Raw genomic sequence first — 25,409 nt, 5'->3', positions numbered from 1 at the left:
TGTCAATATTTGGCGCCAAAATACATAATCACATTATGAATTGAGCCAAAATCCATTTTATCTCAAACTTTTGAGCAAATGAAAGCAAATTGTGGTCGGTATGGTTGGTTTTATGAGATATCACGAGCAACAGTATGAATGAGTAGTAGAATGACAACACAACTAGCTTTCAATAAAGCGCAGAGAAATACCATGGAAACAGGACTTTTGGATAAGTCAGATCAATCTCCCTCAACTATAGTTACCTACTGGGCTCTTTACTTTATCATTTGATAATCATGAGAATAAGATAGTTGCTTCATTCAATCTTTGTTACTCAGAACAAACAGATTGTTCACTTAATAATTTCTACATATATGATGTAGAAAACTTTTAATTTTTCAAAAATATTGTTGTACAACTTATTAGTAACTTCACTTCATGTCTAACTTTTTTTCCAATAAAATAAAATTGCAGTCCTTTAACATAAGTTCTCCTTTGCCTTCAATAAAAGATCTCGCAGGTACGAAATTCTTCGTTCGATGATAGCCCTTTTTTCCATACCACTGGATTAATTCTTCACGAGCATCCAATACATCCATAACCATCTTGTTCAGCCCGTGGAAATTTGCACATCTTTCTTCCGCTGCCTTAATCAAAAAGCTCCCAATACCCTTTCCTTGACAAAAGGGGTGCGAACATAACAAACCAACATAACCTGCAGGTTCTGCCAAAGGTCCAACAACTGTTTCAGAAACAGGACCAGTTCTAATACAACCGAGAAGAGTTGGTGCAGCTGAAGTTGCGTCTGAAACAGTGTTACAGGAGCCATTAGAGCCAGTACCGTCTCTCTTCAATACAAGTATCTCAGAAGACTTGATATACTCTCTCACCTGTTCGAGGTTTACTCTTTCACCTTGTATTAAAGAAGACTCATTGGTCCAACAGGAAGGACTTCGATAACAAATATTTATCAAGTCGACCAATGCGCACAAATCCTCTAAACTCTCATCCCCTGTCAACAAGAAAAGCGAATAATGAGTAGAAAAAGAATCTACCCAAAGATGGCCGTGTTCCATATAAGATAACAACCGCATACCTTTGTGCGCCAAAGGACCGAGAAAAAATGCAACCCAATAACAGAAAATGATGAAAGAGCATTTGCGCCACTTCTCATTTGTTTTTGGATGAATGGCAGCCTAATTATGAATAATTGTTGTAAACTACAACGCTGCTCATTGACCAAAACGCTTTCTCGTATTTTCGAAACGCAAAGATATAGGCATTCTTATATTCCTGATAGTCAAAGAAGAAGCCATGGTACTTGGATATCCTGCGATACTCTAGGTTGGACAAGCCCAACCAGAACTTCGACAAGAAGCAACTTCCACCACCCTCGTCTTGTAAAGTCTGGAAATAATAACGGATGCTCAGAAACGTTTGAATCGGAATGGAGTATTAGAGTCAAACGATTGCTCTGTACAGAGAGTTCGCAGTACACTTCTACGAAGATTTCCTCGCAGAAGATTAGCTTCTGGCAACGAGTGATGAGTCCCTTCTCCAGTTTTCGTCAAGTGAGTGGCACAAATAGTGCAAAACCAACAGCAAAAGAAGAGTTTGTGTCGTGGAGGAAACTATTTTCTTTGGCGAAACCCGAAAGCAACTTGCTGTCGTTGGCATTGTTAGCACAAATGGTTTCTGTCGGTACTACGATGATATTTCCAATGGCTGTCGGAAAAATCGTGGACATCATCCAACTGCCAAATAGTGTAGATCAACTAAAGTGGATGGCTTCAGCGTTGGCTGGACTATTTGTGGTTGGTGCCGTCGCTGTAACGGTACGAGTGGCTTTGATGACCACAATAGGAGAAAGAATTGCAAGGGACTTGCGTAAACAAGTTTTTCAGTCTCTAATGAAGCAAGAACTTGCGTTTTTCGACGGAAGACAAAGTGGAGAACTTGTCAATCGGCTTTCGAACGACACCTCAGTAGTTTCAAAGACGCTGACTGAAAACTTGGCTCGTGGCATCCGTTCATCAGTAACTACAACGGGAGGAATAGGTTTCCTGATTTATCTTTCTCCAACATTGACAGTGGCGGCTCTATCATTCATACCATTTCTTACCATCGTGGGAGGTATATATGGCTCCTATGTACGATCTTTATCCAGGAAACTTCAAGATGCTCTTGCATCAGCCACGCAAGTAGCATCAGAACGCATTTCAGCCATTCGAACAGTGCGGCTTTTTGCTGGAGAGTCAATAGAAGTTGGTCGTTATACACAGAGAATTGAAGATGCTTTTCAGTTGGCTAAAAAGGTAGCCATTGCTGAAGGTTTTTACATGGGAGGAGGATTCTTTATGGGTCAGGCTTCTCTTTTAGCAGTTTTATGGTTTGGAGGTCATCAAGTCCTTCAAGGTGCCCTGACTGTAGGTCAATTGGCATCTTTTGCTATGTATGCTGTAAATGTAGGTTTTGGTGTATCGAGTTTGGCAAATGGATATGGACAATTGACACGCGCTCAAGGTGCAGGCGCTCGAATCTTTGCAATCTTGGACAGAAAGCCTTGTCCTTTGACCGGAATTGAGGGCTTAGAGTTGGGATCTTCGTATAGTGTGAGTAGTCATACTCCTACTTTGGAAAATGATCGACCTAGTCTTATATTTGATCAAGTTCATTTTTATTATCCAAGCAGGCCTCAACATTCAGTATTCAAGGGGCTTTCATTTCAAGTTGAGCCTGGAGAGTTGTTAGCGATTACGGGAATCAGTGGATGTGGGAAATCAACTATTTTGTCTCTTTTGTCTCGTTTGTACATACCCCAGCAAGGTCATATTTATTTGAATGGATATGACATTAATAGTTTAGATATAAGCTGGCTTCGAAGGCAGATTGGAGCCGTTCCACAAGATGTCGTATTGTTTGATGGTTCCATTGTAGAAAATATTGCGTATGGAGCAGGTGAAGAAGTTTCCATGGATGAAATTGTTCGAGCTGCAACGATAGCTGGAGCTGATTATTTTATTCGCCAGCTTCCCTATGGATATGAAACTCAAGTAGGAGAGAGAGGATTATCTCTTTCTGGAGGTCAAAGACAAAGAATAGCCTTGGCAAGAGCGATCGTTAGGAAACCCAAAATTTTGATATTGGATGAAGCAACTTCTGCATTGGATGTGGAAAGTGAAGCGTCTATCAGTGAAGCGGTCGACTTGTTGCGAAGGAAGGAAAACATGTGTACGATTGTGATTGCTCACCGCTTAAGTACATTGAGAGATTCCAATCACGTGATAGTTCTTAACAAGGGAGTTGTAGCGGAAAGTGGCAAATTCGAGGAATTGATTGCCAAGCCGAAAAGTTTCTTATCCAAGCTAATGTTAATCAGCGAAGGCCATGGATTGGAGGCAGCAGATGATGAAAAGTTAGAGGAACCCAGTCGTGCCAAATGAATTGTAACTTTACAAGAAACGAATTTCAGTTCAAGGCTACATTATAAAATATGAGTTTCTGTATGAGGCAGTTGAGATTCTGAGTCTGTTTGACAGCTGAAATAGAAGTCAATCGATCCTAGTTTTCACAACGTTACCAATATCTTTCGAATGTTCTAACGTGCTTTTGAGAAGGTTCTACAGACAGAAAAATACACAGTGTTTACATACACAACAAACAGACTCTTTATTCAAGAAAAACAAACAAATAATAAAACTCGCTGATGAGGAACCTCAAGGCTTCGGAGGAGCTCCAGGAGCAGTAGGCGGAGAAGGGGGTAGAGGTGGAGTAGTAGGAGGTCTTACATAAATTGGAAAAACTCCTCTTTTGGCGACGTAGAAATGATCGAGAACGCCAGGATACCACTCGAGATAGGGTGATGGAATCTTGTAGTAGGAATAGACAAAACCAACTTCAAGAGAACCAATCTTTCCTTCCCCTTCAATCAGAGTACCTTCGCCATATCCAAAAATTAAATTTTCCAACTGAATTTGCTCAATCAAAGTTTCGTTGCCGACATAAAAGTAGCATTTCCCAGCAGGATAATTTTCAAACCAAACATCACCAAGAGCTATTGTAGAATAATGTGTTTTGGTTCGCAAATCAAACACATACGGTGTCCGTTCAGTGTCTATGTTGAACCAAGTATTTTTGATGTAGACCACACTGTTGGGAAAGGTAATTTCATATTGACCTTTGGTTATGGCAGCATTGGAAATAGCTCCAATGACACTATCTGTTATGTATAAATTCACACTTCTTGAGTGAATGCGACAACCACCACTTGGATTAGACGAGTAGATGCCTCGCATAAATGTTGCTCCGTCATCAGTTGAAAATCCAATGATAGGAGGTTCCGTTCCGTTTTTAGAATATCCATCGATGAACAAGGTGTCCAATAAGCTGTCTTCATTGCCGTCCATGCAAAGATGGAATTCTGTAAAGTTTCCATAAAGTGCAATACGGGTCACCACATTATGAGGAATGTTCTCAGGCATAGAGAGATCAATTCCAGCAACACTTGTCTGATAAGGATTTCCAAGAATCGAAAAGTCAGAAAGCAATTCATTCAACTGGCCATAGAATATGCCGACGTCTTTTGGGATTCTTTGCTTAATTAATATTATTCCATCTTTGGTGGCGTCCTTTAAAACTGTAGAGTGCATTCCAGAGCCAACTAGTGATATTCCACCCCATTCAGGGAGCATGATAGTTTCGTGAATCTCGAAACTTCCTGGACCAAGGTATATAAGAGGAGCATTTGATTCCAAGGATTTTCTAGAAGTTGGGTTCATATTGATATTTGTTAGAAAAGATGCAGCGTAATCAATAGCTTCCTGAATGCCAGAAGTCTTTGTATGAGGAGTATCTGGACCAAAGTCAGCACCTTGTGAAGGAAGAGCAGAGACAGTAACAATAAAGGACTTGTTATTCAGTGCATCGGACATATGGCTTCTACCTTCATATTTGAGCAAAGGAAAGCCATATACTGTTAAGGAACAGGAAATGAGAACAGCAAGGAAACAAGCAACAATCTTCATATCCAAAACAGCAATTTATAAAGACACTAATTAAAGTAAAATTTATTTAATAGAACTGTCCCGTTGTCAGTAGGTTCTAAGATAAGAATGTCCCAACGAACAGGCGCAAACGTCGAAACGAATGGACAAAACCGCATCGTAGTTTCATTGAGATGATCAAGAAAAATCGGCAAACTGAGCTATAAAATTCATTCATTAAAATACCAGATCTCAAAAAATTTCAGTTATCAGAGTCTATCATAGAGTAGCTGCAAAAATTTTAAAATTATACAAACATAAAATAGTTGAAAATCCTATCGATTTTCAGCCTTCGTAATCCTTTTAAAATTAATACGAAATGCGAAAATTAATATTTTTTCTCGATTTAAAAAGAATCGTAAATAATTGTACAAATTAATTTGAATGTTTTCTAAAGCCACACTTCTGAAATTAATTATATCTTTTTGGTAGTATACTTTTCTGGTTTGTAGAAAGATAATTTAAGATAGAAATAGAACTCGTTTCGACTGTTTGAATTTTGTTGAAAATTGATTTTATACAGTAGCATATGTATAACACGTATATAATTTTTTTTAAAAAGAGAAATTTTACTTTGGCTTATTTAAAACTTTTACTGGTTTCTTTTAATACTTTAGTTGGAAGTGCCTTTTCATTCTAGTTATTCTTTATTAGCTTTGTTGCTTTGCATAAATTTTTTTGGTTTCCATCTTTTGTTAGACTGCTTTAATTTTTTTGTTGTCATGTCGGGACATTTTGTATTGGAAATGTTTGTAAGTTTTACTGTTTTCTTTGAAATGAATATTTAAATCAGAACTGCCGTTTTGTTTGATTCACGTCTAACGATTTTTTTTGCATAAGTCTTTGTTTCTACCATCTTTCGTCAAGTTTGCGTCGTTTCTGTGGTGGCAAGTTGGGGCAGTCTTTTTGGAGAAGTTTGTAAGTTCTATAAAGTTTTTATTCCATATATTGTCTTTATGATTCTTCTTTTTGTTTACAATAAACCTGGTTCAGTTTGAATTATTTTTAGCTCAATTCTCGTGACTTTCATTATTTATGTAATAGTGTTGAATGCTAAATACCGTTTCGCTCTTGTTGAAATAGTTAGACCAATCCAAATTAACAATATTTCTTTTTTCAGTTCCATTTATCCCGCTCCTTGACACTTCATTCTGATCATTGAAACGGCATGTCGTTGCGTGTTGTTTCAGGAGGTTACGACCACACTATTCGTTTATGGGATGCTGTTACTGGCACGAATGATCAAACTTTACAGTTCAACGAGTCACAAGTGAATCAAGTCCAGTTTTCCTTGGATGGTCGTTTGGTCGCCGTGTGTGGTAATCCTCGTGTATGTTTCTACGATATCCAAAGTGGCAGCACGAGTCCTGTGCTTTCGTTAGAATATCATCGCAATAATGTATCGCAACTAGTATGGAGTGAAAGTGGACCTTTTGCAATAACTTGTTCGGAAGACACGTGGTTATGTGAGTGGGATATGCGGGCTTCTGAACCGTTGAGATCTTGTAAAAGCGATGGTTGTTTAAGCGGTGTAGTATATGGTAATCGAAAAGATGAATGTTTTACTTGTGATTACGGAGGGTCGATCAAAATTTGGTCGTTGGAGAACAAGGAAGTTTTGGCTAGGTTGGTTTTTGGAGACCAGGAAATATTATCAGGGTTGGTATTCGATCCCTTGCATCATCTCGTTGCAAGCATAGGAAATAGTGGTTATGGTTATCTTTTTCGAGTAGAAACAGAAGAGGAGGAAAAGGAATCTACTTCTATGAAGGATGAAGGTAGTATGAGCAACCAGACGGATGATGGATATTTTAGTCGTGTGACCAAGTTGCGTTGTTCCAAACGTTACGTATTGAAGGCAAGGTTTAATCGTGATGCCAGTTTGTTGGTAAGTGCTGGAGATGATGGAAATATTCGGGTTTGGGGAGATGAAAAGGTAGCCGATCGGTACCAAGAACAACGTTGGCAACAAAGTCGGTTGGTAGGAAAACATCAGAAATGGGCATGGGATTGTCTTTTCACTCGAGACACGCGATATGTATTTTCCGCTTCTTCTGATAAGAGAATTTGTTTATGGGATATTGAAACAGGAGACTTGATGAAAGAATACAAAGGACATCAAAAAGCAATTACTTCTATAGACACTTTTCCTACAACCACAGACAATGATTAGAGATTATACATTTGCAGCTTCGTCCACAACAAGCCTCTGTATGAGAAACCAACAAACATAGCATGAACCTAAATCTTTCTAGGATAAGTATTCAAGTATCCACATATTGTGTTGCAACAGTTTGAACAAAAGGGTAAATTTGAATCAGTGAGAAGATTAGTCTTGTGATTCATATACAAAACAACCATCTATAAGATATATAGATATGAGTTGTTTTTGTATTCACTGGATTTCTCAAAGTCATCATATGCCGCTAGGGACCATTATATATATATATATATGTGTGTGTGTGCGCGTGTGTGTAAGTGTCTGGACAAATAGGAGTACTTACCTTTCAACTACTTTCACCACCCCCCGATAGGCACAAAGGATCATTCATCAACTCCCTTTCCAACTCAGAAGCTAAATAGGAAGCTGTCCATTCCAACTCTAAATGATCATCCTGTTCTTTATGATACGGTGAAGTTTTATCATCAGATTGATGATATTTTGTTTGATTATTTTGTGAAGAAGAGTCAATCCAAGTACTCGTATTGTCTTCTTCTGAGCTACTATATTCCATTTTGCGACGTTTCACAGATGGCTTACTAGGACTTTTTTGCGGACAAAGACCATTTTGTACAAACTGCTCATGACGTTTTTCTATAACCTTGCGATATTCTTCCAAGTCGTTGCCATAAGAATGCGATAGACTTGTTGAAAACAATGCAAATTGTAATTCACTCGCCCGTATATAATATTGCATGGAGGTTTCTAACCATTCCAAGGTAACAAGAAATATGTCTCCTCTTCGTAGAGCATATTTGGTTTTTCCAGTATGTAAACCACGTTGGCTATCCACAATAAGATGTGTGGTTTGACTCGTTACTTGTTTGTTACATATTGCACCAAATTCTTCGGCAAGACGCCAAACGGTTGACACTTCAGGTGACTCTTCAAGTCGAAATATTCCAGTAAATGAAAGATAACAATTTCTCAATACCCGATGCCGCATTTCGGCCAAAATCAATTTTACATCACGTAAAGGTAACTTGACATGATTGGAATCATCCGTTTGTGAGACATTGTGGCACTGCTCCATTTCTTTAAAGAAGCTTTCATGAATTTGTATCAATAATTGCTCAAGTCGACCTAGATAATTTTCATCACTTTCAACAGTCTTTTGAACCCAAGGTAAATACGGAAAATAGCATCCCGATTCCAAATTTTCTTTCCAATTCAGACACGTTAACATACAGGTAGAGATATTAGCAAAACTTTCTTTGTGACTCTCCGAAGATGGATGGATACTAGTCGTCGTGGAATCCCATACAAGATGATTATTCATATTTTCATGCACATCTTGCACAAAAAATAGATACGGCTTTGCTCGAATGAGGTTAGGAACCATTTCTCCTTGATTATGATCCATCCAGACATCTTCCCGGTCATCCACAATAATAACCATGGAGTCATCACATGGAAAAATTCTACGAAGACTCTTCCTATTCATCATACCCTCAACAAAGTCATCCCGAGACACAATACGGCGCTGAAATAAATTGCCACTAGGATCTAACAAAGTTGCTATGGCATCCGCATAAGAACGACTGCCCATTGTATAAATATGAAGTTCATATCGTTGATGAATCTTTTCTAAAAAGCGTCGAACATTTGGACGTAGTTTTACCAAAGATATACTACCATCCAAATCCAACTCATGAATATCCTCCATAAGAGGAGCGCTACATTCCAGTGCCTTTTCAGTTGCTTGCTGATATATTTCCTGCTTGTACTGATACCATTCCTGTGGAAAATGACTAACTAAAGTGGCATGGATGAGCGTGTTATCCAAATCCAGGACCAAAGATAACTTCTTTCTTCTTAAAAGTCGTCTAGTGTTTTCCCCTTCAACCAACTCCAACTCATTTCTACTCACACGCAGTTGGGGGTGGGTATAAGCTGGGTTTAAATGATGCTTGTTACTTAAAGTCCAGTCCGTTCTCGTAGAAAATTCTCTAGGTGATTCTAATATAGGAGATGCTGAATAAATATCCATTTCTATTCCACAAAGAGCACAGTTGCCGTTGAACTGGACCTTGTGGTCGCAAACATCGACTGACAAGACCATTTGTTGGGGTTGAATGACGTGATTCTGGTTAACTACCAGAGCGTCCACTTTCCCGGTTACCTTTTCTGAAAGTCTTAGACCCCAATAATTTGTATTCTGTTGCCCACCAGCTGTCGTACTCGTTCGGTCCTTGCCACTCGGAAGATATTCTTTGAGAATAACAGAAAAGTCCAGGTTAGAACTAGCCAAATTGACCAATTCCATGGTTTCCTTCTTTTCTGTCTGAATACATAAAGGCTCAGTTCTGCTTTGGGGTTCTCGGTCGTCTTTCCAAGCTTTCGCCTCTTCCAAGGGTCCCTGCACCACGGCAAGTACCTGAAGAGGTCTTACTTGGTCACCTGTTTTGACCAACCAACTTTCTAACAAGTATTTGTCACCGGAAGAACAGTGCCTCCTAGTGATAGGAAACAGACAACTACATAACCCCATTTCTTCCAAGTACCCCCCAAAAAAAGAGTTCTTGTCTCACTCAAGAATCCTTTTTCTATTGGCTAGTTTTGGCGCCATTCATTCGAGGAAAAAAGCTTCTTGATGACTATTATTTGAATCTGAAAAAGTTTCCATTTTCAGCCAATATAAACAACCATTTTCAGACATTCCCAAAATATGACTGTATCCGTTGACAAACTGTTTAGTCACACCAATCCATCGACTGTCCGCTCGAAAACCAAATATTCTCTTACAGGAGACCAAATTGGCTCCAGACATCATTCTAGGACGTTTCTCAGATAGTAACACTTGTTCTCTTTGTAAATTTCCTACATAACCACATGACAACTCGTTATCCACACCAACTACGATACAACGACACTCTTCTTTTTCGGGAAAAAGGACATGTTTACATTCATATTTGAGACAATGATTCCATCGACAACGAACATTCCAAGTACGAAGGTCCAATATACTAACCATTCTATCCACTCCCCCAACCGATAGGCTACCTCGATGACCAATATCTATACCATATAGACTTCCATTACCATAACATTTATGATGAATCCTACCACCTCCTTCTCCAACTCTGGTATCCCATATAGACAAATAGGGACCTTCCAAACATGCAACCAAGTGACAAAAGTTGTTGGCTTTGCTGGTATCGTCATTATCTAACGAAATATCATTCCAAGTATTCGACAGAAAGCGAACTGCATGAGGAGTATACGAAAGAGCCAATTGACGAGTAGCCAAGTCCTTGTCATAAATGGTCAAATCTCGAAAGAACTGTCGAACTATGGCTATTCTAGAAAGATGCCAGGGATCCAAGTCTAAACCTGCCCATCCTTCTTCTCCATCTTCCATACTGATAGGCGCAATTGCATAACTGTTGCGTGGAGAGCCAATTGAGTTATCTTCAGGTGAGCAATTAGCCATAGATATTACTGCTCTACCCCAGCCATCTACTGAGGCAATTTGAAACTCTCTGTTGGAACATCTCCGCACTTGCAACGACTGTACTTCACATCGATGACTGATATGCTTAATAGGTTCCAACGAGAACTCGCCAGGTACGTTTTCAGGTATCCAATTATTTGTAGTACCCAAGTAAGAGTGTACTAGTTTGTCCACAGAAGAATCGGTTCCTTTACATCGTTTCTTGTTGACGTCCCTTTCGTCACGAGTGGTTTCTTCGTGCACTCTAAACTTTTGTTTTTGTTCCAGCAACAATTCATTTACTTGAAGATGATATATTTTTGTACCCGAGGCCACAAAAACGGAACCGTATTCTATGTTGGCTCCTAACCTCGAGGAAAGAAAACTAGCAGGTGAAAACGTGTGATGCGTTTGAAGCTGAATCAGTGGAGAGTATAAGTATTGGTCATAAGAAGAAAAAGATGGTGCTTCTTGCATCTTATGATCAAAGTAAGCAACGTTGTGTAGATCGAGCGAATTCCGAAATGCTCTTAACCAAAAATGGCATGGATAATAGGAATACCGAATAGGATGTCTATGGCTACGAGTTGTTGGTGCAGGTTATCCAAAGAGAATAATCGCAGTTACCAATCTACTAAGATATATAAAACAACAACATTATTCTGGACAAGACGACGAACCAGTGGTTGTAGTAAAAAAGCCTTGTGGTGTTATTGTGGTGTGGATGACAGTTACTACTATCGAGTGTTGGGAGTTGAACCCAACGCGGACTGGGATACTGTCAAACGAGCCTATAGAAAAAAGGCTCTCGAATGTCATCCCGATGTATGCAAAGACCCCAACGCGAAAGAAAAGTTTGTTCGAATCCTTCACGCTTATCAAAAGTTATCCAACCACAAAGAAAGAAGTGGAACATTTAGAGAATACAAAAGTCCACAGAACAACACGGAGACTCATCAAGACTTTATGAAAGAATGGAGAAAGAAGAATCCTTATCCAGAGGACTTGGATGATAATTGGGCCAGTTTATGGAACGATATAGTGGATGGTGCCAAAAAGACAGCCAAGGGTTGGAAGCAATCTACTTTAGGAGTTGAAGGCAGTGCTTCTTTTTTGGATGATCTTTTGAGTTTTATTCAAGATCAATTGGTTGGGTTATCTTCCAAAGAGCAAGAAGAAGACTTTGAAGCAGTGCTTCGCAGTGGAAATCAGGAGCTTATAAGAAGAGAGATTGAACACAGGGAGGCTCTTTTATACCAATTACAGAAGAAATGGGAAGCTTCAGAGGCAGTTTTGGAAGCTAAAAAACGTATTTTAGATATTTTAAAACGATTGTATGATAAGTATGAAGGACAAACTCATATACGAGATGAGTTGAACAAACAGATGGATACCGCCCAATCAGAAAAGGCAAGTGAAAGCATACCATTCATTTCTTCTTTATGAAAGAAACGTATTTTTAGGATCTTTGGTATGAAAGGGTTACCAGTATCAAGAAACAACAACAACAAGAAATGACAAAAGTCAACCGATTGAAGACACAACTGGATGTGGATGAAGAATTGCAAGGATTGAAAAATCAAATGGGCTTATGAATGCCGTGTCTACGGGAATCATCGAACATAGCACGAGCCAAAGGGACTTCTAGAGTCACGAACTTTGGGTTACCCATCCAAGATTGTTGTTTTCCTATATGAATAGTGCATCTTCTCCTAACAACTGGAAGCAGAAAATTCTCTATGGAAATAAAAACTACAAGTTAACACTGTCCGAAAGAAAAAAGCGAGACGAAGAAGCAAAAACACGCAATTCAACCATCCAACAGCAAATACAACGGTACAAGGAAAAGTTACATTCCAAAATAAGAGGAGAAATGATCGATTTCTTACAAGAAATTCATACGTTGGTATTTAGGCAAGTAAAAGCTCCCATTTTCTTTTGTAGTGTATAGGGTACCAACTATGTATATATATGTTTGTGTGTTTGTTTGATATAGTGGTGGTGGGGTATTGGGTACTGGTTTCTTAGGTGCCTTAAGCGCTTGTATCGATTATGGTCTAGTGCTCAAAAAAATAAGAAAGTATGCTGGTGTTTCCGCAGGTTCGATTTGTGCAGCCTTGTTGGCAGTTGGCTACAGCGCTTCCGAACTATATGAAGTTTTAGAAAGATGCGATTTTTCACAACTGGTAAAAGTACAATGGACAAGAGTATCCAAGATTGCTTGTTCTTGTTTGGCACACTCTGAGGTTGGAATCAATAGTGGTGATAGATTATATCGTTGGATTGGTCAATTGATTGCTAAGAAGACAGGCGTTGCCAACTTGACCTTTCATCAATTGAAATCAAGATATCACAAGGATTTGATTATTGTGGCTACTGCAGTGGACTCTTTTGAAAAAATATTACTTTGTGCTAAAAATTATCCCGAAATGGAGATAGCTTTGGCTGTACGTGCATCCAGTAGCATACCCGGAATCTATGAACCCGTGGAATATGCCAATCATTTATTGGTAGATGGTGGTTTATTGGATAATTATCCATTAGATGTTGTCACTCCTAGTCATCAAGTTTTAGGTTTTCGTATCACCGACAAATCCAATATGGAACGGGAATTAAGAGCAGAGTTTGTGGAAGGACTTGCCATAGTAGATGCAGAAACATTTGATAGAACAAGGCATCGTATTTTGGAAGAAGCCGGAATATTGGAGGATATGGAAGGCATCGATAAATATGGCTCAGATGATGGTCGTTATTCCTTTTTGAATCGAGTCGTTTCCTGCATGATGTGGGAATTGGAACGGTTACAGATTTATCGAAATATTAAAGGAAGAACGATATATGTAAATAGTGGTAAATATTCATTTTTGCAATTGAAGTTGACGAAAGAGGAGAAAATGGAACTATTTTTGTTGGGTTATCGCAGTTGTTTGTGTAGTTTACAGTTGATCATGGAAATGGAACCCGACTTGAGTCGTCTTGGTGCTTGTTCCTTTCGAGTGGATCGTTTTCTTCAACAAACGAATGGTTTGGAGTCCACTGAGCCATCTTCATTATCATCTGCTACCATTTCTCTTCCTCTTCCTCCACCATCATCATCATTATTATTAATGCCTGTGATTGAAGAAAACTCACAAGAAAATAGTAGAATGTGATTCGATATGGAAAGAATGAATATCATAGCAACAAATATTTAAGTTATTCATGTGATAAAGAATCATGACCGTTATGATAACTTTGTCTCGATTGGGAAAAAGGTATTTCTGATGGTTCTTGATGAACTTCCAAAGAGTCTTCTTCCACTACTCGAGGAGAGTATAAGGGAGATACTTCTTCAGCAGCAGCTTCTAAATAACTTCCAATTTCATGAGGAGTAAGATATCTTCCTCTTGTACTAGCAATACGACGTAAGGCTCTTTCCGTTGCTTCACCTGTTCTAGTATGTGCCACACGAAAACAAGGTTTCAAATAACAATTATCAAAATATTGAAAAATACCAAATGGTCGAATAATACCACCACCACCACCTAATTGGAAATTGGATTTGTATTCTCTCGAAGTTACTATTCCATGAAGTGCTGCTCTGCCATTGCTATCTTCTGTAGTGTCCTCCTCTTCATTATTCTCAATAAAACGAGAATGAACTACATCCGTTTCTGCAGAATCAGCGCCTTCCACACGCAATAAACGTAACAAAGGCATAGTACCTCCTCCCAATACAATCACAGTGAATAATACAATTGACTAGATACATAAAACTCCTCCATTCATAATCATATGTATACACATGCACACACTTACCAATGTAGTAGATATAACTGCACGTCGAACTTCACTATTCGCACCTTGAGTAGGAAAATTCAAAGATAAGGCAAAGGCTATTGCGCCTCTTAAACCAGAAAACCACATAATGAATTGATTCTTCATGGATATTTTATCTGCTCGATATCGATTCAATATCCAGGAAAGAGGAAATATATTGAATGCTCTTACAAAGTTGTGATGATCATACCATCATTCATTCATTCATTCATTCATAGCTTACCTCGATACAAGAGTAAAAATAATACCCCATAAGACAAGTAATGGTTGCCAAGATAGACGAAAGGTAGTCAATGCTAAACCTAAATAAACAAATACAAAGGTTTCCGCTAAAAAGGCAATCATCTTGAAAGCCTGTTGCGATGATATTTGTGCAATGGGACTCAAATTGGGATGTGCATAATGTGCTAAGAATACTCCATTCGATAAGACACCCATAATACCCGATAAACCAACACCTAATTATATATATATATATATATATATATGAAATAATCCAAAAAGAAAAATAATATTCATCTCTCACCTTCACATAACAAATAAGGAAAGAATGCCAACATGAAATATAAACTACTTTCCAAAGTAGGATATCGAAACAAGTTGGTATATTTCAACATAAGGGCAGTCACTGCAGCATTCACAAAGCCAATGGCTGCTGAACCAAAGAATATTTCAATAAATTGAAAAAAAGGTGTGATCGAAGATGGACGATCAGACACAAGCATAGAAGAAAATACATGATAAAGTACAATAGCAACAGCATCATTCAACACACTTTCACCAAATACTAAGAAATGCAAAGTTTTGTTCACTCTCAACGCATTGAACACTGCAATAGTGGCAACGGGATCAACCGCAGATATAAGAGCTCCAAAACTCAAGGCTTCCCAAAAAGTTAAAGTAAAACTTGCATGAATTATGCCCATGAGCCATAAGAGGATTCCAAAAGCAACTGCTGACACAAAAGTTCCAATAACTGCAAATACAAATATGCTACCACTTTGAGCAAAGAAATCAGTCTTATTCAAAGAATATCCTGCCTCAAAGATGATAGGTGGGAGAACAAATAAAAAGAATTGAACTTGACTAGGTAGTGCTTGGTTCACAAAACCTACAATGTCTCTTGCGAATATTCTTATCATGGCGCCCACTAAGATACCCAAAAATACATAAGCTATACAGTCGGGAAGAGCTGTAAAGTGGTTTTGTAAAATAAAATACGTCGAAAATATACACAATAAAAGAGTCAAACCAGACACTGTTAAGCCAAACCCTACTGCTTTTTCAGCTTCATCTGCTATTTGGGTGGTGGTTTCTGGACTTTGTGCCTAGAAAGCATGAGTCAAAGTCTATTCTTTTGAGTGACTTACGTCTGAGCCACAGTTACATTCAGGACATTTTACTCTTCCAATCCCTTCTACTGACCATAAAGCAACTACCAGAGAGAAACAAACCAAAGATAAAAAGACAATGGCTAAAGTGGAGCGAGATGTTCTTCGTCCTCTTTCGTACAACAACTGCCTTAGTTCATCCAGTGACAAGGAAGGGAATCGAGAACGTAAAGCCGTATATTGTTCTGACCACGTTTGCTGAATAGGCTCTTGAGTGGAATCTGGAAGAGAGTGTTCATTTTCCATCAGTAATATGAATTGCGTTAAGTATCCCTTCTCTCTCTCTCTCTCTCTCACTAAGACTATAGAAACAATCGATCCGTTAATTTCGAGAAAGAGAGAATCACCCCTGTTATCATTTCCTCTTTTCCAATGAAAAGAATTTTGATCATTTTATTTTTCTCTGTTTCTATTTTTCTCTCTTTCGATTTTCTCTCTGTATTTTTCTCTCATTTCTTTCACATCAAAACAACAAAACACACACACACACACACAAAAACACACACAAGCACACATATGGAGAAAAAGCAAAACCTCACTTTTCGCCAAGCCTAATTGTCATCCAACTTTCAAAGTTCATCATGGTTTGAAGAGTCTTCCTTGGATTTCTCGGTTTCACTCCATCTAGTTGGAACATGATCTGCCCATTTATCTTTCCAATGTTCGCCCATCCAAGGATATCTTATCGTAACATGCCTATATCGGTCATTCTCTGTAAGAGCATTCATGGGTTCTGGGAGTTTTCGTTGATATTCAGGAGGACACATCAAACCCTGTTCAGCTGGAAGATGACATAAACCTCCATAATTCAAAACATAACAAGTACTAAAAAAGGCATCAATATCATCCACATCGGTTACTTGTGAAAGAACATCGAATTGTTGAGCAATAGCTGTAGCTCCTTCTGGAGTTGCCTCGTACAATTTTCCAGCCATATGCAATAGAAAGTCTCCTGGTCGATATTCTTCCAAATAAACATTCATCACATGCTTTGCGATATACTTCACATGTTGAGTAGCTTTATCGCCCAACTTATCGATATAAGTTTGCAATGCAGATTGGTCCAAAGCTCTTGCCTAGAACAAGTCATACACCTGAATGAAAGTTCATAAACTCATTTTACCTTATCAAACTCTCTATCGTGATATACTTTGTTGAGAAATTGAATATTCCATGGAGAACATTTCAACAAGAATACACCTGCATTGATCATCAACCAATCTTCCGTCAATATGATATCGTAATCGTTGTCGATAATATCTTCTAATGGAATAGATTGGTTGACAATCAGTGCGTCTGCATCACTCCACAGCAACCAATAGTTAGGTCTCCCTACACAAGCTGCCAAAGCTAGTTTTATTTTTCCAAAAGTTGCCGCCCTTCTGTCAAGAGTAAAGTCTTTTTGGGGTTTGTAACAGTGGTTTCCTCGTTTTACGATTTCGGTAGAAGATTTATCTTTGCAGCTAGTCTACGTCGCCCATAAGTAAGGAAAGAGAACTGTAACAGTTTGTGAATACCTCTTCCCACAATCCAGTGGTTTCATAAGGACTATGAATGATCATATCATAGCCGTGACGTGAAGCATATCTTTGCTTGTTTCTAAGAGTGACGTTTCCCATTTTTTGAAAGAACCATATGCCGTCAAACATCTGAAGAATACCAATCTCCCTTGAACTTTGTATATTTTGTGCGTTGATTTGTTTCGTTTCGGAATCCGCTTGAATAAAAGTTGCAATGCAAGCAGCGAATAGTATACCTATCCAACAAAACCTTCGACCAAAACCCATAGTAACTGTGATTATGTAATACAACTAGTATAGATAATCGAAACAGAATAGTAGGTATTATCTAAACCACAAAGATAGTCTAAAGTATATTTGTCAGTATAGAGTCCCAAAGAAAGTCTTATCCATTCGTCATGGATGATTGACCAACGACGTGTAAATCAACCAATCGGTGCCACGTGGAATGACGAAAAGAGAACAACTGCCTCGAATACTTTTCTGTTCAACTTAATATGTATTGTATTGTTCCTTTGGATTCTCATGCAGCCATTCTTAGTCATGATGAATGATGGATATTCTTGACATTGTGTTTTGGGGCATTATTGGATTGAAAGAGGCGAGACTGCTTCGCCTATGGCACAAAACACACTTGTAGAGAACAAACAGCCCTTGTGGCTGTTTTCTGCAGAAGAAATAGCTTCCATTCCACCTTATGAGAAACAATTTGTTAGAAAATTGGCAGCTTATATCATCGTGTGCTCGGAATGGCTATCACTTCCACTACCTGTGGCCCACTATGCAGTTGTTTTATTAACAAGATACGATATGTTATACGATTTAGAACCAAGAACAGAGGCCCCTTATATTGCAGCTGCTTGTTTGTTTCTGGCTTGTAAAGTACAAGAGACACACAAAAGACTCCGTGACGTGGTGTTCTGGACGGTGAAAGTTCGTACAAGGAAATCAAGAGTAAGGAATAAATAGTCACTTGTTGCTGATATGAACGAAATGAGTTAGGATTATCCTGGAGGAGAAGAAGTTTTGGAAGGAAGTGTTCGTTATGTCGAAGAAAAGGAGAATTTGCTGTCCGCTGAGAGGGATGTCCTGAGATGTCTTCATTTTGATATATTCTTGGAAACTCCTCACAGCAGCATCGTACAATTAGCCAAGATATATGGAAATACGAGAGAAAACCAAAGAATGTTGGCACAGTTTGCTTTAAATGTGCTACACGATACTTATGTTTCTATTCCATTCCTTCATATTCGTTATCGTGCCAAGGAGATTGCCACAGCTTTGGTTGCTTTTGCTGCAGCTATGTATGATTATGCTCTGCCAGATAAGACAATTGAAAATGGTCAAAGTGGACAAAATGAAAGTAGGTTGGTGGCGTTTCATGAATACTTTCAAGTAAACCGCATCGTGTTGAATGAAATATGGAAACGAGTATTGGACTGTTATGAACCAGAATATTCTTCAGAAGATAAAACCAATTCTTTGTCAAAGGAAGAAAACAGACATAGATAAGTATTTTCATAAGGTGGCCATTAAAAATAAAGTTATCTTGTATAACTTTTTGAAGTGAATATCGAACCCAAATGATGACGATCTGCATATCGATATTGTGACAGATACCTTGTGAGATATCCATATATACAAAGCCTTTTATGGAATGCCAGTCATATCTGTTCTTTGCAAATGTAAATATCGTAAAGTAAAAATCAATTTATCATATTATCCAAATACCTTCCAACTCCTTTCAATATCTCTCATGAGAAAGTATCAAGAGTGCTTCAGTATAGCCCTACTCCAAATGAGATATCGCCATCTCTATTCTATATCGTTTATACTCAAAGACTCGCCAAATGAACTCAACACGAAAAACCAACTGTATCAAAAGAATGCCACTGCAATACATATCAAAACGATGGGTGTGTATGAACGTTATCAAAACGTTAGAGTTTTAAAATGTATCCAAACACCTTCATTCTTACAAACATCCTTTTCACAACAGTTTTCAATCTTTTCATCTAAAATGATGATGCGTAACTGGGGTCCGACTGCTCCTTCTGACAAGCAACATCCTTTGAACCCAACAGAAGAGACTGAGGTGTATAGTTAAGGACTTGTTGACAAATAAGTTTTTCCAAAGTTTGCATACTGGAACGACTCGAGTAGGAATCACTGTCCGAAACTAACTGTCTATCCTGCTCTAACAAATTACTGCGGTAAACATTCCAAAGCAGTTTTGAAACATTCAAAGCTTTGCCATCCTTAACCTCTTCTAAGTCATAAGATATTTCAGAAGGCTGAAAGCCGGCTTGTTGCAAAAGAAGTTTTGCAAGTATTCTCTTTCTTTCCAGTCGGGATACATTTTCTTCTGAAGACTCTGCTACGTTATATCTACTCTACAACAAACATCAGTAGAATAAGATAAACAAACATAAACAAACAAACCTCTTCGTTATTTAGCCACCGTGATAAAAGCATTCGAGCTGCTGGAGCGCTGGCTTGGAAAAAACCTTCCAAAGCTACCAAGACCTTTTCAGCTACCACTTTTGCAGACTCCTGTAACGGCGAACTCTCCGAATGATTGGAAAACATGGTTTGTAAGAGCGGATAATAGTGTGTGTACTTGAGTAACTTGAATTCGACGGAACTACTTCGGTTCCCTTTCTCTAAGGAATCCGTATGCTCTTCTTCACAAGTTCGTTTCCTTTTCGGGCCATTAAGAACAAGTGGTTTGGCTTGCTCTACACTTTCCTGTTGATCGACATGATTTAACCTGAAAGTATCATCTGATTGTACGCGACCTTCGGATGGTTTATAACGGCCTTGTACAATGGGGCTATCCTGCTTCAGGTTCTGCTGCTCGTTCTTTTCTACTGAAGCTTTATGTAAACTTTTCCTCCTTGGGGGTTCCAACCCAATTTCTTGAAAAGCTACTTCTAGCTGTTCAAATAGTTTTACCGTTACTTCGCGAAGCTTAACTGCAAGCAAGTAAAATTCTGTGTCTGGAGCATTGTATAAACAACAGTTGTCCCAAATAAGGTCTATATCTTCTCTCAACTCTTCCACACAAGTATATTGCGCTCTATTCAATTTCTCACGCACTGTTCCCAAGTCCATTGGCTTCTTTACTATGGTTAAATAGTCGGTCACTACGGAAGTATCTACGGGTTCTGCAAAGATATCTTGGGTATCTCTCTTTCCTAGTTTTTCAAGAATCTCATTTCCTGCAACAATAAGACAGTGTTGAGGTTCTCTCTCTTCAGGCGATAACTTGGCAAGCGAACGTAAAGTTAATGCCCACGGACCTCTTGGCGCCATTTTCCAATATTTCCAAAAATTGTCCAAAGTGCTATTCAAAAGGATAACTCCGACGAGTTGACAAGAGCTATCTAATAATAACCGAGTGTATCTACTCTTTTAAGCACATGATATTATACTGAAATGATAAATAACAAAGAAAGAGAAAAGTATCTAACTTTTCTTTAAACGCACCCTCACGTTATACGAATTCTCTTCCTGAATCTTGTTGGGGGGAGATATTCTCAAATAGTTGTGCTTTTGGGATACAATTTCTACAATGATAAAGACCTCCTTGCAAAGTTTGAAGAAATCCATGGCAAACTATGGCTCTATGAAACGAGATACAGCACAATGTCAGTTTACCAGATTGTTCAACGCACCTACTACTGGAGAAGAATTGCCACATTCGTTGGGTGGTCACGTTACCGATGCTGACACTTTATTACGTCATAAAGGTTTGGGAGAAGAAGCAGTGGTATGCATAAAGAATACAGTTGTATTCCATGAATATTTTCTAACAATTGAAACTAGTATTTTATGAAAGAAGATGCTCGCAAGTTTGAAAGATTGGCAAAGCAGCTGCGCAGTGCATTGAGTACAGCGGTATGGGCTTCTTAAAAGCTTTTGAGACAAAAATAAGTAACGTTGTCGTTAGAAAATGATGAACAAAGAAGAACTGAGGTTAGCTATGGAAAGGAGAGGTATTCAAGTGTCTGAAGAGGGCTTAGAAGATTTACTTCGTCTAAAAGAGCATATCAAGTTTTCGGATGTGAGTAGTGGTACTTAACGGATTGAGAGACATTTTCAGATGAGCTGTTATTTGTTTCTTTTGTAAATAAATGATTGGCTTGTGTAAGTAGCTCTTTTCAATGCTTTGTGTTGTTACAGACAAACGAAACCATTTTATTTGAAATGCCTTGTCCATCTCTGAATCACGAATGGTGCCAAGGAAAGTATGTCATGATAATTATGAAAAGGTCTCAAGAGTTTCCAAATCATTGGGACGAATAGGTTAGCAACCCTATGACTAGGAAAATATGCATAACAAGAACAAGCTATCCCATTAACCAATAAAGTTCCCGATGATGTAAGAGGAGCATAAACACCCTTACTTGTGAACCACTTGACGGACTGAACAGTTATTACACCAGTGTTAGTTTTCAGTAAAGTATTTCCTGGCACAATCGTTTTGGATTGGATAGCTCCGTTGGATGAGAATACCAAATGCTCTCCGCTTATAATAAGCGTATTGCTCATGTTTGTAAAATGTACATGAGCAAAATTTGCTTCTTGATATTCATCCCTGTGCAACCAACCTATGACTTGGGTTGGCTTTCCTTTTGCGTCTAATATGATGTCTCCAACTTGCAACTGTTCCATACTTTTAGTATGGAATGAGTCGAGATGAACTCTGGAGTTGCCTGAGAAACAACTTACACCACTACCACCACCACTACTACTACTGGTACTACTTTGTGAGCCACTATTCTTCTGAGAACATGAGCCTTGAGAAGAACTGGAAACAGAAACGTAAAGATTGCCTGTTTGTTGTCTAATATCATTGAATGGAATAGCCGTTCTTCTCAGATCACATAAGCTTCCCAAGCCAAAGCACGAGAACAAAGATGGGCAGAGTATGTGGATCACTTCACATACATCCTTAGAAAGGTTGTCAAAAAGCCATTGGACCAAGTCAGAAATGTCATCAAAAAAATTATCAAAGATTGAGAAAAGCTCCGTTATGGAATATTGCATAAGCTTGATAAAATCTGCAAATCCAATACCGAAGACATTCAGTACATCGTTAATACCTAGTCCAAATGACTGTACAAAAGTCTTCATGCTATATCCAAAGAAGTCAATGAAATCTTGGACCGACATTGAGGCTATTTCAAACACGTCATGTAATCCAACGTTGAAAATTTTCAATATTTCGTCTAATGCTAAATTGGTTTCATTGACAAAGGTTTCAAAGGTGATGTTAAACCAGTTTAGGATGTCTTCGATAGAAGCCCCTGTCTGTTTTACAAACTCTTGAATGGACATATCAAATAAACTAAGAAACTTCGAAATATCCATGTTCAGTTGCTTGATAACTTGAGGTATAGTAAGACTGAACGTTCTTTCCACAGATTGAAGGTCCAAATCGAATTGCTTGAGAACGTCTTTGAAAGGTATATCGAACAAATTTTCAATATCAGACAAAGTAATATGGAAGTCAGTAACCAGACTACTCAAGTCGTAATTAAAAGTGGAAAGAATGTTGTTCAAAGTAGAATCCGTTTCCTTCACAAATTCGTCAAAATCTAAGTTAAACTCTTCAAGTAACTGTTGCAAGGTTGCTCCCGTCGTTGCCACAAAATTACGCAAGTTGACACCATAATCAAGTAGCAACTGTTTGATCGTGATGTCAAAGTCATTGACGATAGTTTCCCAGTCTTCATCAAATGCATTCAAAAGGTCAGAAAACTGATATCTATTTTGTTGCAGTTGTAATAGAATTTCATTTAGGTGCATATCAAAGATTTCAGTGATGTCTTTGATAGTTAAGACACCATCTTGTAGGAGAGAACAAACACCAACCCCAATAGTATAACAACTAGAGTTGCTCGCACATGCTTCCGACTGTATATTACCATCATTGCAGCTAACTTTTATTTGAGAGGATGATGGACCCTTCGATTCAAATGAAAATACGTCGAGCTGATTAAAGTCAACTGAAACACTTGTTGAAAAAAGTGGTGACTTGTCTGCGCAACTGGCAGGGTAGAAGTTAAAGTATATGATGATATTCTGATCATTGGTTCTCTGATAACTTGCCCATTCATGATATGTTTTCTCGATAGAAATGGAAGAGGTTCCATATATATAGAGTATAAAGAATACAACGCATAGGAAAATTTTCTTTTGCATAGATTGATATAAAGTATTACCGATGACAGTTTTGGGTAGGACTAGAAATGATAAAACGAGCCGGAGGAATGAATCATTTAAATAGAAGGTCCCAGGGTTGCGCACCCCATTAGGATTGGACGCAGTGACGACCAATAGGAAACATTGGCAATCCCAATGACAAAGCTGATTGGTCAAACGAAACTGAGGGAATCAAATCATTCTTACTTGTTACATCTTACGACACACACACACACACACACACACACATATATATATATATATATATATATATATATATGGACTTGTTTCGGAACACTCTAGTAACCCATAAGGAATAGTTGGAAACAGCTGAGAGCTATCCACAAGTGAATATAAACCCTAATAAACCCTAAATTTAGGGTGGATAGACCAATAAAACCAAGTAAAATAAGTGCCAATATTTTCCAACTGTGAATAAATTCTTTTTGACTTGTTCGGTATGTATTGTGCAAATAGTTTGAGAATTCATTTGCTTTGTCTAGTTGAAGTGTTGCTACCCTAAACCAAACCCTTTCTTGAAGCTTGTTTCATACACTTTAGAACTCCACTCGTTCTGCTTTTCAACTGTATTCTCCATGATAGCCTTCCAAATATAACCTTCACGTTCTAAAAATTTACTTATGATATGTTTGGGAGTCTTCTCAGTTCCAGATATTCTTCATTTGGTAATTGTATAGTTCTTAAAACTGCTCTTTAAAGAGTGTGAATAGCCATAGGACTACTCGATACTTAGTACAACACTTTTGTACAAGGACAATTAAGAATTGCTGACCAACTATCTCAGTAAAGACCTCCATTCTCTAGAAACTAAGAAAATAGTTAGGTCCTCTAGAACCACGGACAAGACTTTATTGGCTAAAATCTCTTGAAGGCATTCTTTCTGAAGCCAAAAATATTTCTGTGATTAGTTGCCTCAAACTTTTTTGAGTCATTTCTATATATCAAAATTCTACGTTAGCCTGGTTGGCAGTTTTCTAGCATACGAAATTACATTGTCAATCGAAACAAAAATGACAGACTGTTCAGTTTAGCAAAGAAATATTGTACAGTATTCAAATAGTCGCAATTGACGAGGATACTTGTACAGTTTTGCTGTGACGGAGGAAATACAAAAGGCCAACATCAGAGAAGAGAAATGAATACGACGATTTTCTGGAAAGATAATGCAACTGATTTTGAGTTGCGCAACCCACACAGGCTACAAATAGGACATTCAATAGGATGTTTTGGGATTATCCCAAATTTTTCTGATTGAGAAATGCTGCAATATCTTCTGCTACTCTTGACCCTGGTCACGTACCTCTCAAATACCTTAGCGTGTATACCCTTGGAGTATTCTTATGTAAAACACAACAGCTCTCCTTTGCTCATGAAAAATATTTCTACATTTTCGACAAGCATTTCTAGAGACTCCGAGATTACTGTTTCAGTGACTTATTTTCCTCTCTCGAATACTTGTAGTGGACAGAATTATGCTTCTAACATGTATACTACAGACAGTTCAAATCTTCATGAAACATTTACTCTTTATAATTACTTTAATGAATATTTAGACGAAACTTTACCATCGATCACACAAGATATTACTGTGCAGATTGTCGGTTGTGGTAATGAAATGCAACTTCAGGTGTGTTATCAAGGCACATGTGAACAAGCTCCAGTAAATGAATGTATATCTATGGATCCTTTGATGCAGAGTCTTACAGGGAATGTGGAAAACTTAGGCAGTGTTTACATTCAAATCTCAGCACCTTGTTCTAGTGGTTCAGA

The 25,409-nt window shown here is 38.2% G+C and overlaps 14 protein-coding genes across 16 annotated transcripts; 6 read left to right on the top strand and 8 right to left on the bottom strand.

The window, feature by feature from the left end:
* Positions 1-18: 18 nt before the first annotated feature.
* Gasu_50630 (acetyltransferase) lies at positions 19-1,169 on the bottom strand. Its single transcript, XM_005703795.1, has one exon. The coding sequence runs from the start codon at positions 1,074-1,076 to the stop codon at positions 414-416; it is 663 nt and encodes a 220-aa protein (XP_005703852.1). The 5' UTR covers positions 1,077-1,169; the 3' UTR covers positions 19-413.
* Positions 1,170-1,509: 340 nt separating this feature from the next.
* Gasu_50620 (ABC transporter, subfamily B, ATP-binding & transmembrane domain) lies at positions 1,510-3,488 on the top strand. The gene has a single exon (XM_005703794.1). It carries the CDS (start codon positions 1,527-1,529, stop codon positions 3,423-3,425), a length of 1,899 nt encoding a protein of 632 aa, XP_005703851.1. The 5' UTR covers positions 1,510-1,526; the 3' UTR covers positions 3,426-3,488.
* A 40-nt stretch (positions 3,489-3,528) lies between these two features.
* Positions 3,529-5,039, bottom strand: Gasu_50610 (uncharacterized protein). The gene has a single exon (XM_005703793.1). It carries the CDS (start codon positions 5,004-5,006, stop codon positions 3,699-3,701), a length of 1,308 nt encoding a protein of 435 aa, XP_005703850.1. The 5' UTR covers positions 5,007-5,039; the 3' UTR covers positions 3,529-3,698.
* Positions 5,040-6,169: 1,130 nt separating this feature from the next.
* Positions 6,170-7,504, top strand: Gasu_50600 (G protein beta subunit-like protein). Of its 2 annotated transcripts, none has more exons than XM_005703791.1 (1): positions 6,170-7,504. In XM_005703791.1, exon 1 carries the CDS (start codon positions 6,193-6,195, stop codon positions 7,195-7,197), a length of 1,005 nt encoding a protein of 334 aa, XP_005703848.1. In that variant the 5' UTR covers positions 6,170-6,192; the 3' UTR covers positions 7,198-7,504. The 2 variants fall into 2 exon arrangements, with proteins under 2 accessions (XP_005703848.1, XP_005703849.1); XM_005703792.1 differs by having other exon boundaries at positions 6,170-7,234.
* On the bottom strand, positions 7,239-9,739 carry Gasu_50590 (phosphoprotein phosphatase). The gene has a single exon (XM_005703790.1). It carries the CDS (start codon positions 9,734-9,736, stop codon positions 7,532-7,534), a length of 2,205 nt encoding a protein of 734 aa, XP_005703847.1. The 5' UTR covers positions 9,737-9,739; the 3' UTR covers positions 7,239-7,531.
* Positions 9,740-9,758: 19 nt separating this feature from the next.
* Positions 9,759-11,169, bottom strand: Gasu_50580 (uncharacterized protein). The gene has a single exon (XM_005703789.1). The coding sequence runs from the start codon at positions 11,153-11,155 to the stop codon at positions 9,815-9,817; it is 1,341 nt and encodes a 446-aa protein (XP_005703846.1). The 5' UTR covers positions 11,156-11,169; the 3' UTR covers positions 9,759-9,814.
* Positions 11,170-11,179: 10 nt separating this feature from the next.
* Positions 11,180-12,324, top strand: Gasu_50570 (DnaJ heat shock protein). Its single transcript, XM_005703788.1, has 2 exons — positions 11,180-12,088; positions 12,142-12,324. The coding sequence occupies exons 1-2, from the start codon at positions 11,219-11,221 to the stop codon at positions 12,271-12,273; spliced, it is 1,002 nt and encodes a 333-aa protein (XP_005703845.1). The 5' UTR covers positions 11,180-11,218; the 3' UTR covers positions 12,274-12,324.
* Positions 12,325-12,329: 5 nt separating this feature from the next.
* Positions 12,330-13,865, top strand: Gasu_50560 (Patatin-like phospholipase). The gene is made up of 2 exons (XM_005703787.1): positions 12,330-12,592; positions 12,675-13,865. The coding sequence occupies exons 1-2, from the start codon at positions 12,372-12,374 to the stop codon at positions 13,828-13,830; spliced, it is 1,377 nt and encodes a 458-aa protein (XP_005703844.1). The 5' UTR covers positions 12,330-12,371; the 3' UTR covers positions 13,831-13,865.
* Positions 13,866-13,868: 3 nt separating this feature from the next.
* Positions 13,869-16,239, bottom strand: Gasu_50550 (monovalent cation:H+ antiporter-1, CPA1 family). The gene is made up of 6 exons (XM_005703786.1): positions 15,868-16,239; positions 15,024-15,825; positions 14,721-14,955; positions 14,477-14,663; positions 13,958-14,419; positions 13,869-13,910 (listed from the first exon to the last, which is right to left on the bottom strand). Exons 1-6 carry the CDS (start codon positions 16,132-16,134, stop codon positions 13,902-13,904), a joined length of 1,962 nt encoding a protein of 653 aa, XP_005703843.1. The 5' UTR covers positions 16,135-16,239; the 3' UTR covers positions 13,869-13,901.
* Positions 16,240-16,265: 26 nt separating this feature from the next.
* Positions 16,266-17,839, bottom strand: Gasu_50540 (mannan polymerase II complex MNN1 subunit). Its single transcript, XM_005703785.1, has 3 exons — positions 17,406-17,839; positions 17,012-17,356; positions 16,266-16,964 (listed from the first exon to the last, which is right to left on the bottom strand). Exons 1-3 carry the CDS (start codon positions 17,673-17,675, stop codon positions 16,458-16,460), a joined length of 1,122 nt encoding a protein of 373 aa, XP_005703842.1. The 5' UTR covers positions 17,676-17,839; the 3' UTR covers positions 16,266-16,457.
* A 60-nt stretch (positions 17,840-17,899) lies between these two features.
* Gasu_50530 (cyclin family protein) lies at positions 17,900-19,004 on the top strand. The gene is made up of 2 exons (XM_005703784.1): positions 17,900-18,362; positions 18,411-19,004. The coding sequence occupies exons 1-2, from the start codon at positions 18,027-18,029 to the stop codon at positions 18,918-18,920; spliced, it is 846 nt and encodes a 281-aa protein (XP_005703841.1). The 5' UTR covers positions 17,900-18,026; the 3' UTR covers positions 18,921-19,004.
* A 4-nt stretch (positions 19,005-19,008) lies between these two features.
* Gasu_50520 (DNA-binding bromodomain-containing protein) lies at positions 19,009-20,809 on the bottom strand. Of its 2 annotated transcripts, none has more exons than XM_005703783.1 (2): positions 19,851-20,809; positions 19,009-19,801 (listed from the first exon to the last, which is right to left on the bottom strand). In XM_005703783.1, the coding sequence occupies exons 1-2, from the start codon at positions 20,721-20,723 to the stop codon at positions 19,424-19,426; spliced, it is 1,251 nt and encodes a 416-aa protein (XP_005703840.1). In that variant the 5' UTR covers positions 20,724-20,809; the 3' UTR covers positions 19,009-19,423. The 2 variants fall into 2 exon arrangements, with proteins under 2 accessions (XP_005703840.1, XP_005703839.1); XM_005703782.1 differs by having other exon boundaries at positions 19,104-19,801.
* Positions 20,810-20,949: 140 nt separating this feature from the next.
* Gasu_50510 (uncharacterized protein) lies at positions 20,950-21,574 on the top strand. Its single transcript, XM_005703781.1, has 3 exons — positions 20,950-21,180; positions 21,237-21,308; positions 21,361-21,574. The coding sequence occupies exons 1-3, from the start codon at positions 20,983-20,985 to the stop codon at positions 21,490-21,492; spliced, it is 402 nt and encodes a 133-aa protein (XP_005703838.1). The 5' UTR covers positions 20,950-20,982; the 3' UTR covers positions 21,493-21,574.
* A 4-nt stretch (positions 21,575-21,578) lies between these two features.
* Positions 21,579-23,239, bottom strand: Gasu_50500 (desert hedgehog). The gene has a single exon (XM_005703780.1). The coding sequence runs from the start codon at positions 23,220-23,222 to the stop codon at positions 21,609-21,611; it is 1,614 nt and encodes a 537-aa protein (XP_005703837.1). The 5' UTR covers positions 23,223-23,239; the 3' UTR covers positions 21,579-21,608.
* Between the last annotated feature and the right edge of the window lie 2,170 nt (positions 23,240-25,409).

Source organism: Galdieria sulphuraria (genome assembly GCF_000341285.1).
Source record: "Galdieria sulphuraria unplaced genomic scaffold scaf_49, whole genome shotgun sequence".
NCBI classification, from domain to species: Eukaryota; Rhodophyta; class Bangiophyceae; order Galdieriales; family Galdieriaceae; genus Galdieria; species Galdieria sulphuraria.
Note: the sequence above shows the minus strand (reverse complement) of the source record. Positions and strands in the feature narration are given on the sequence as shown.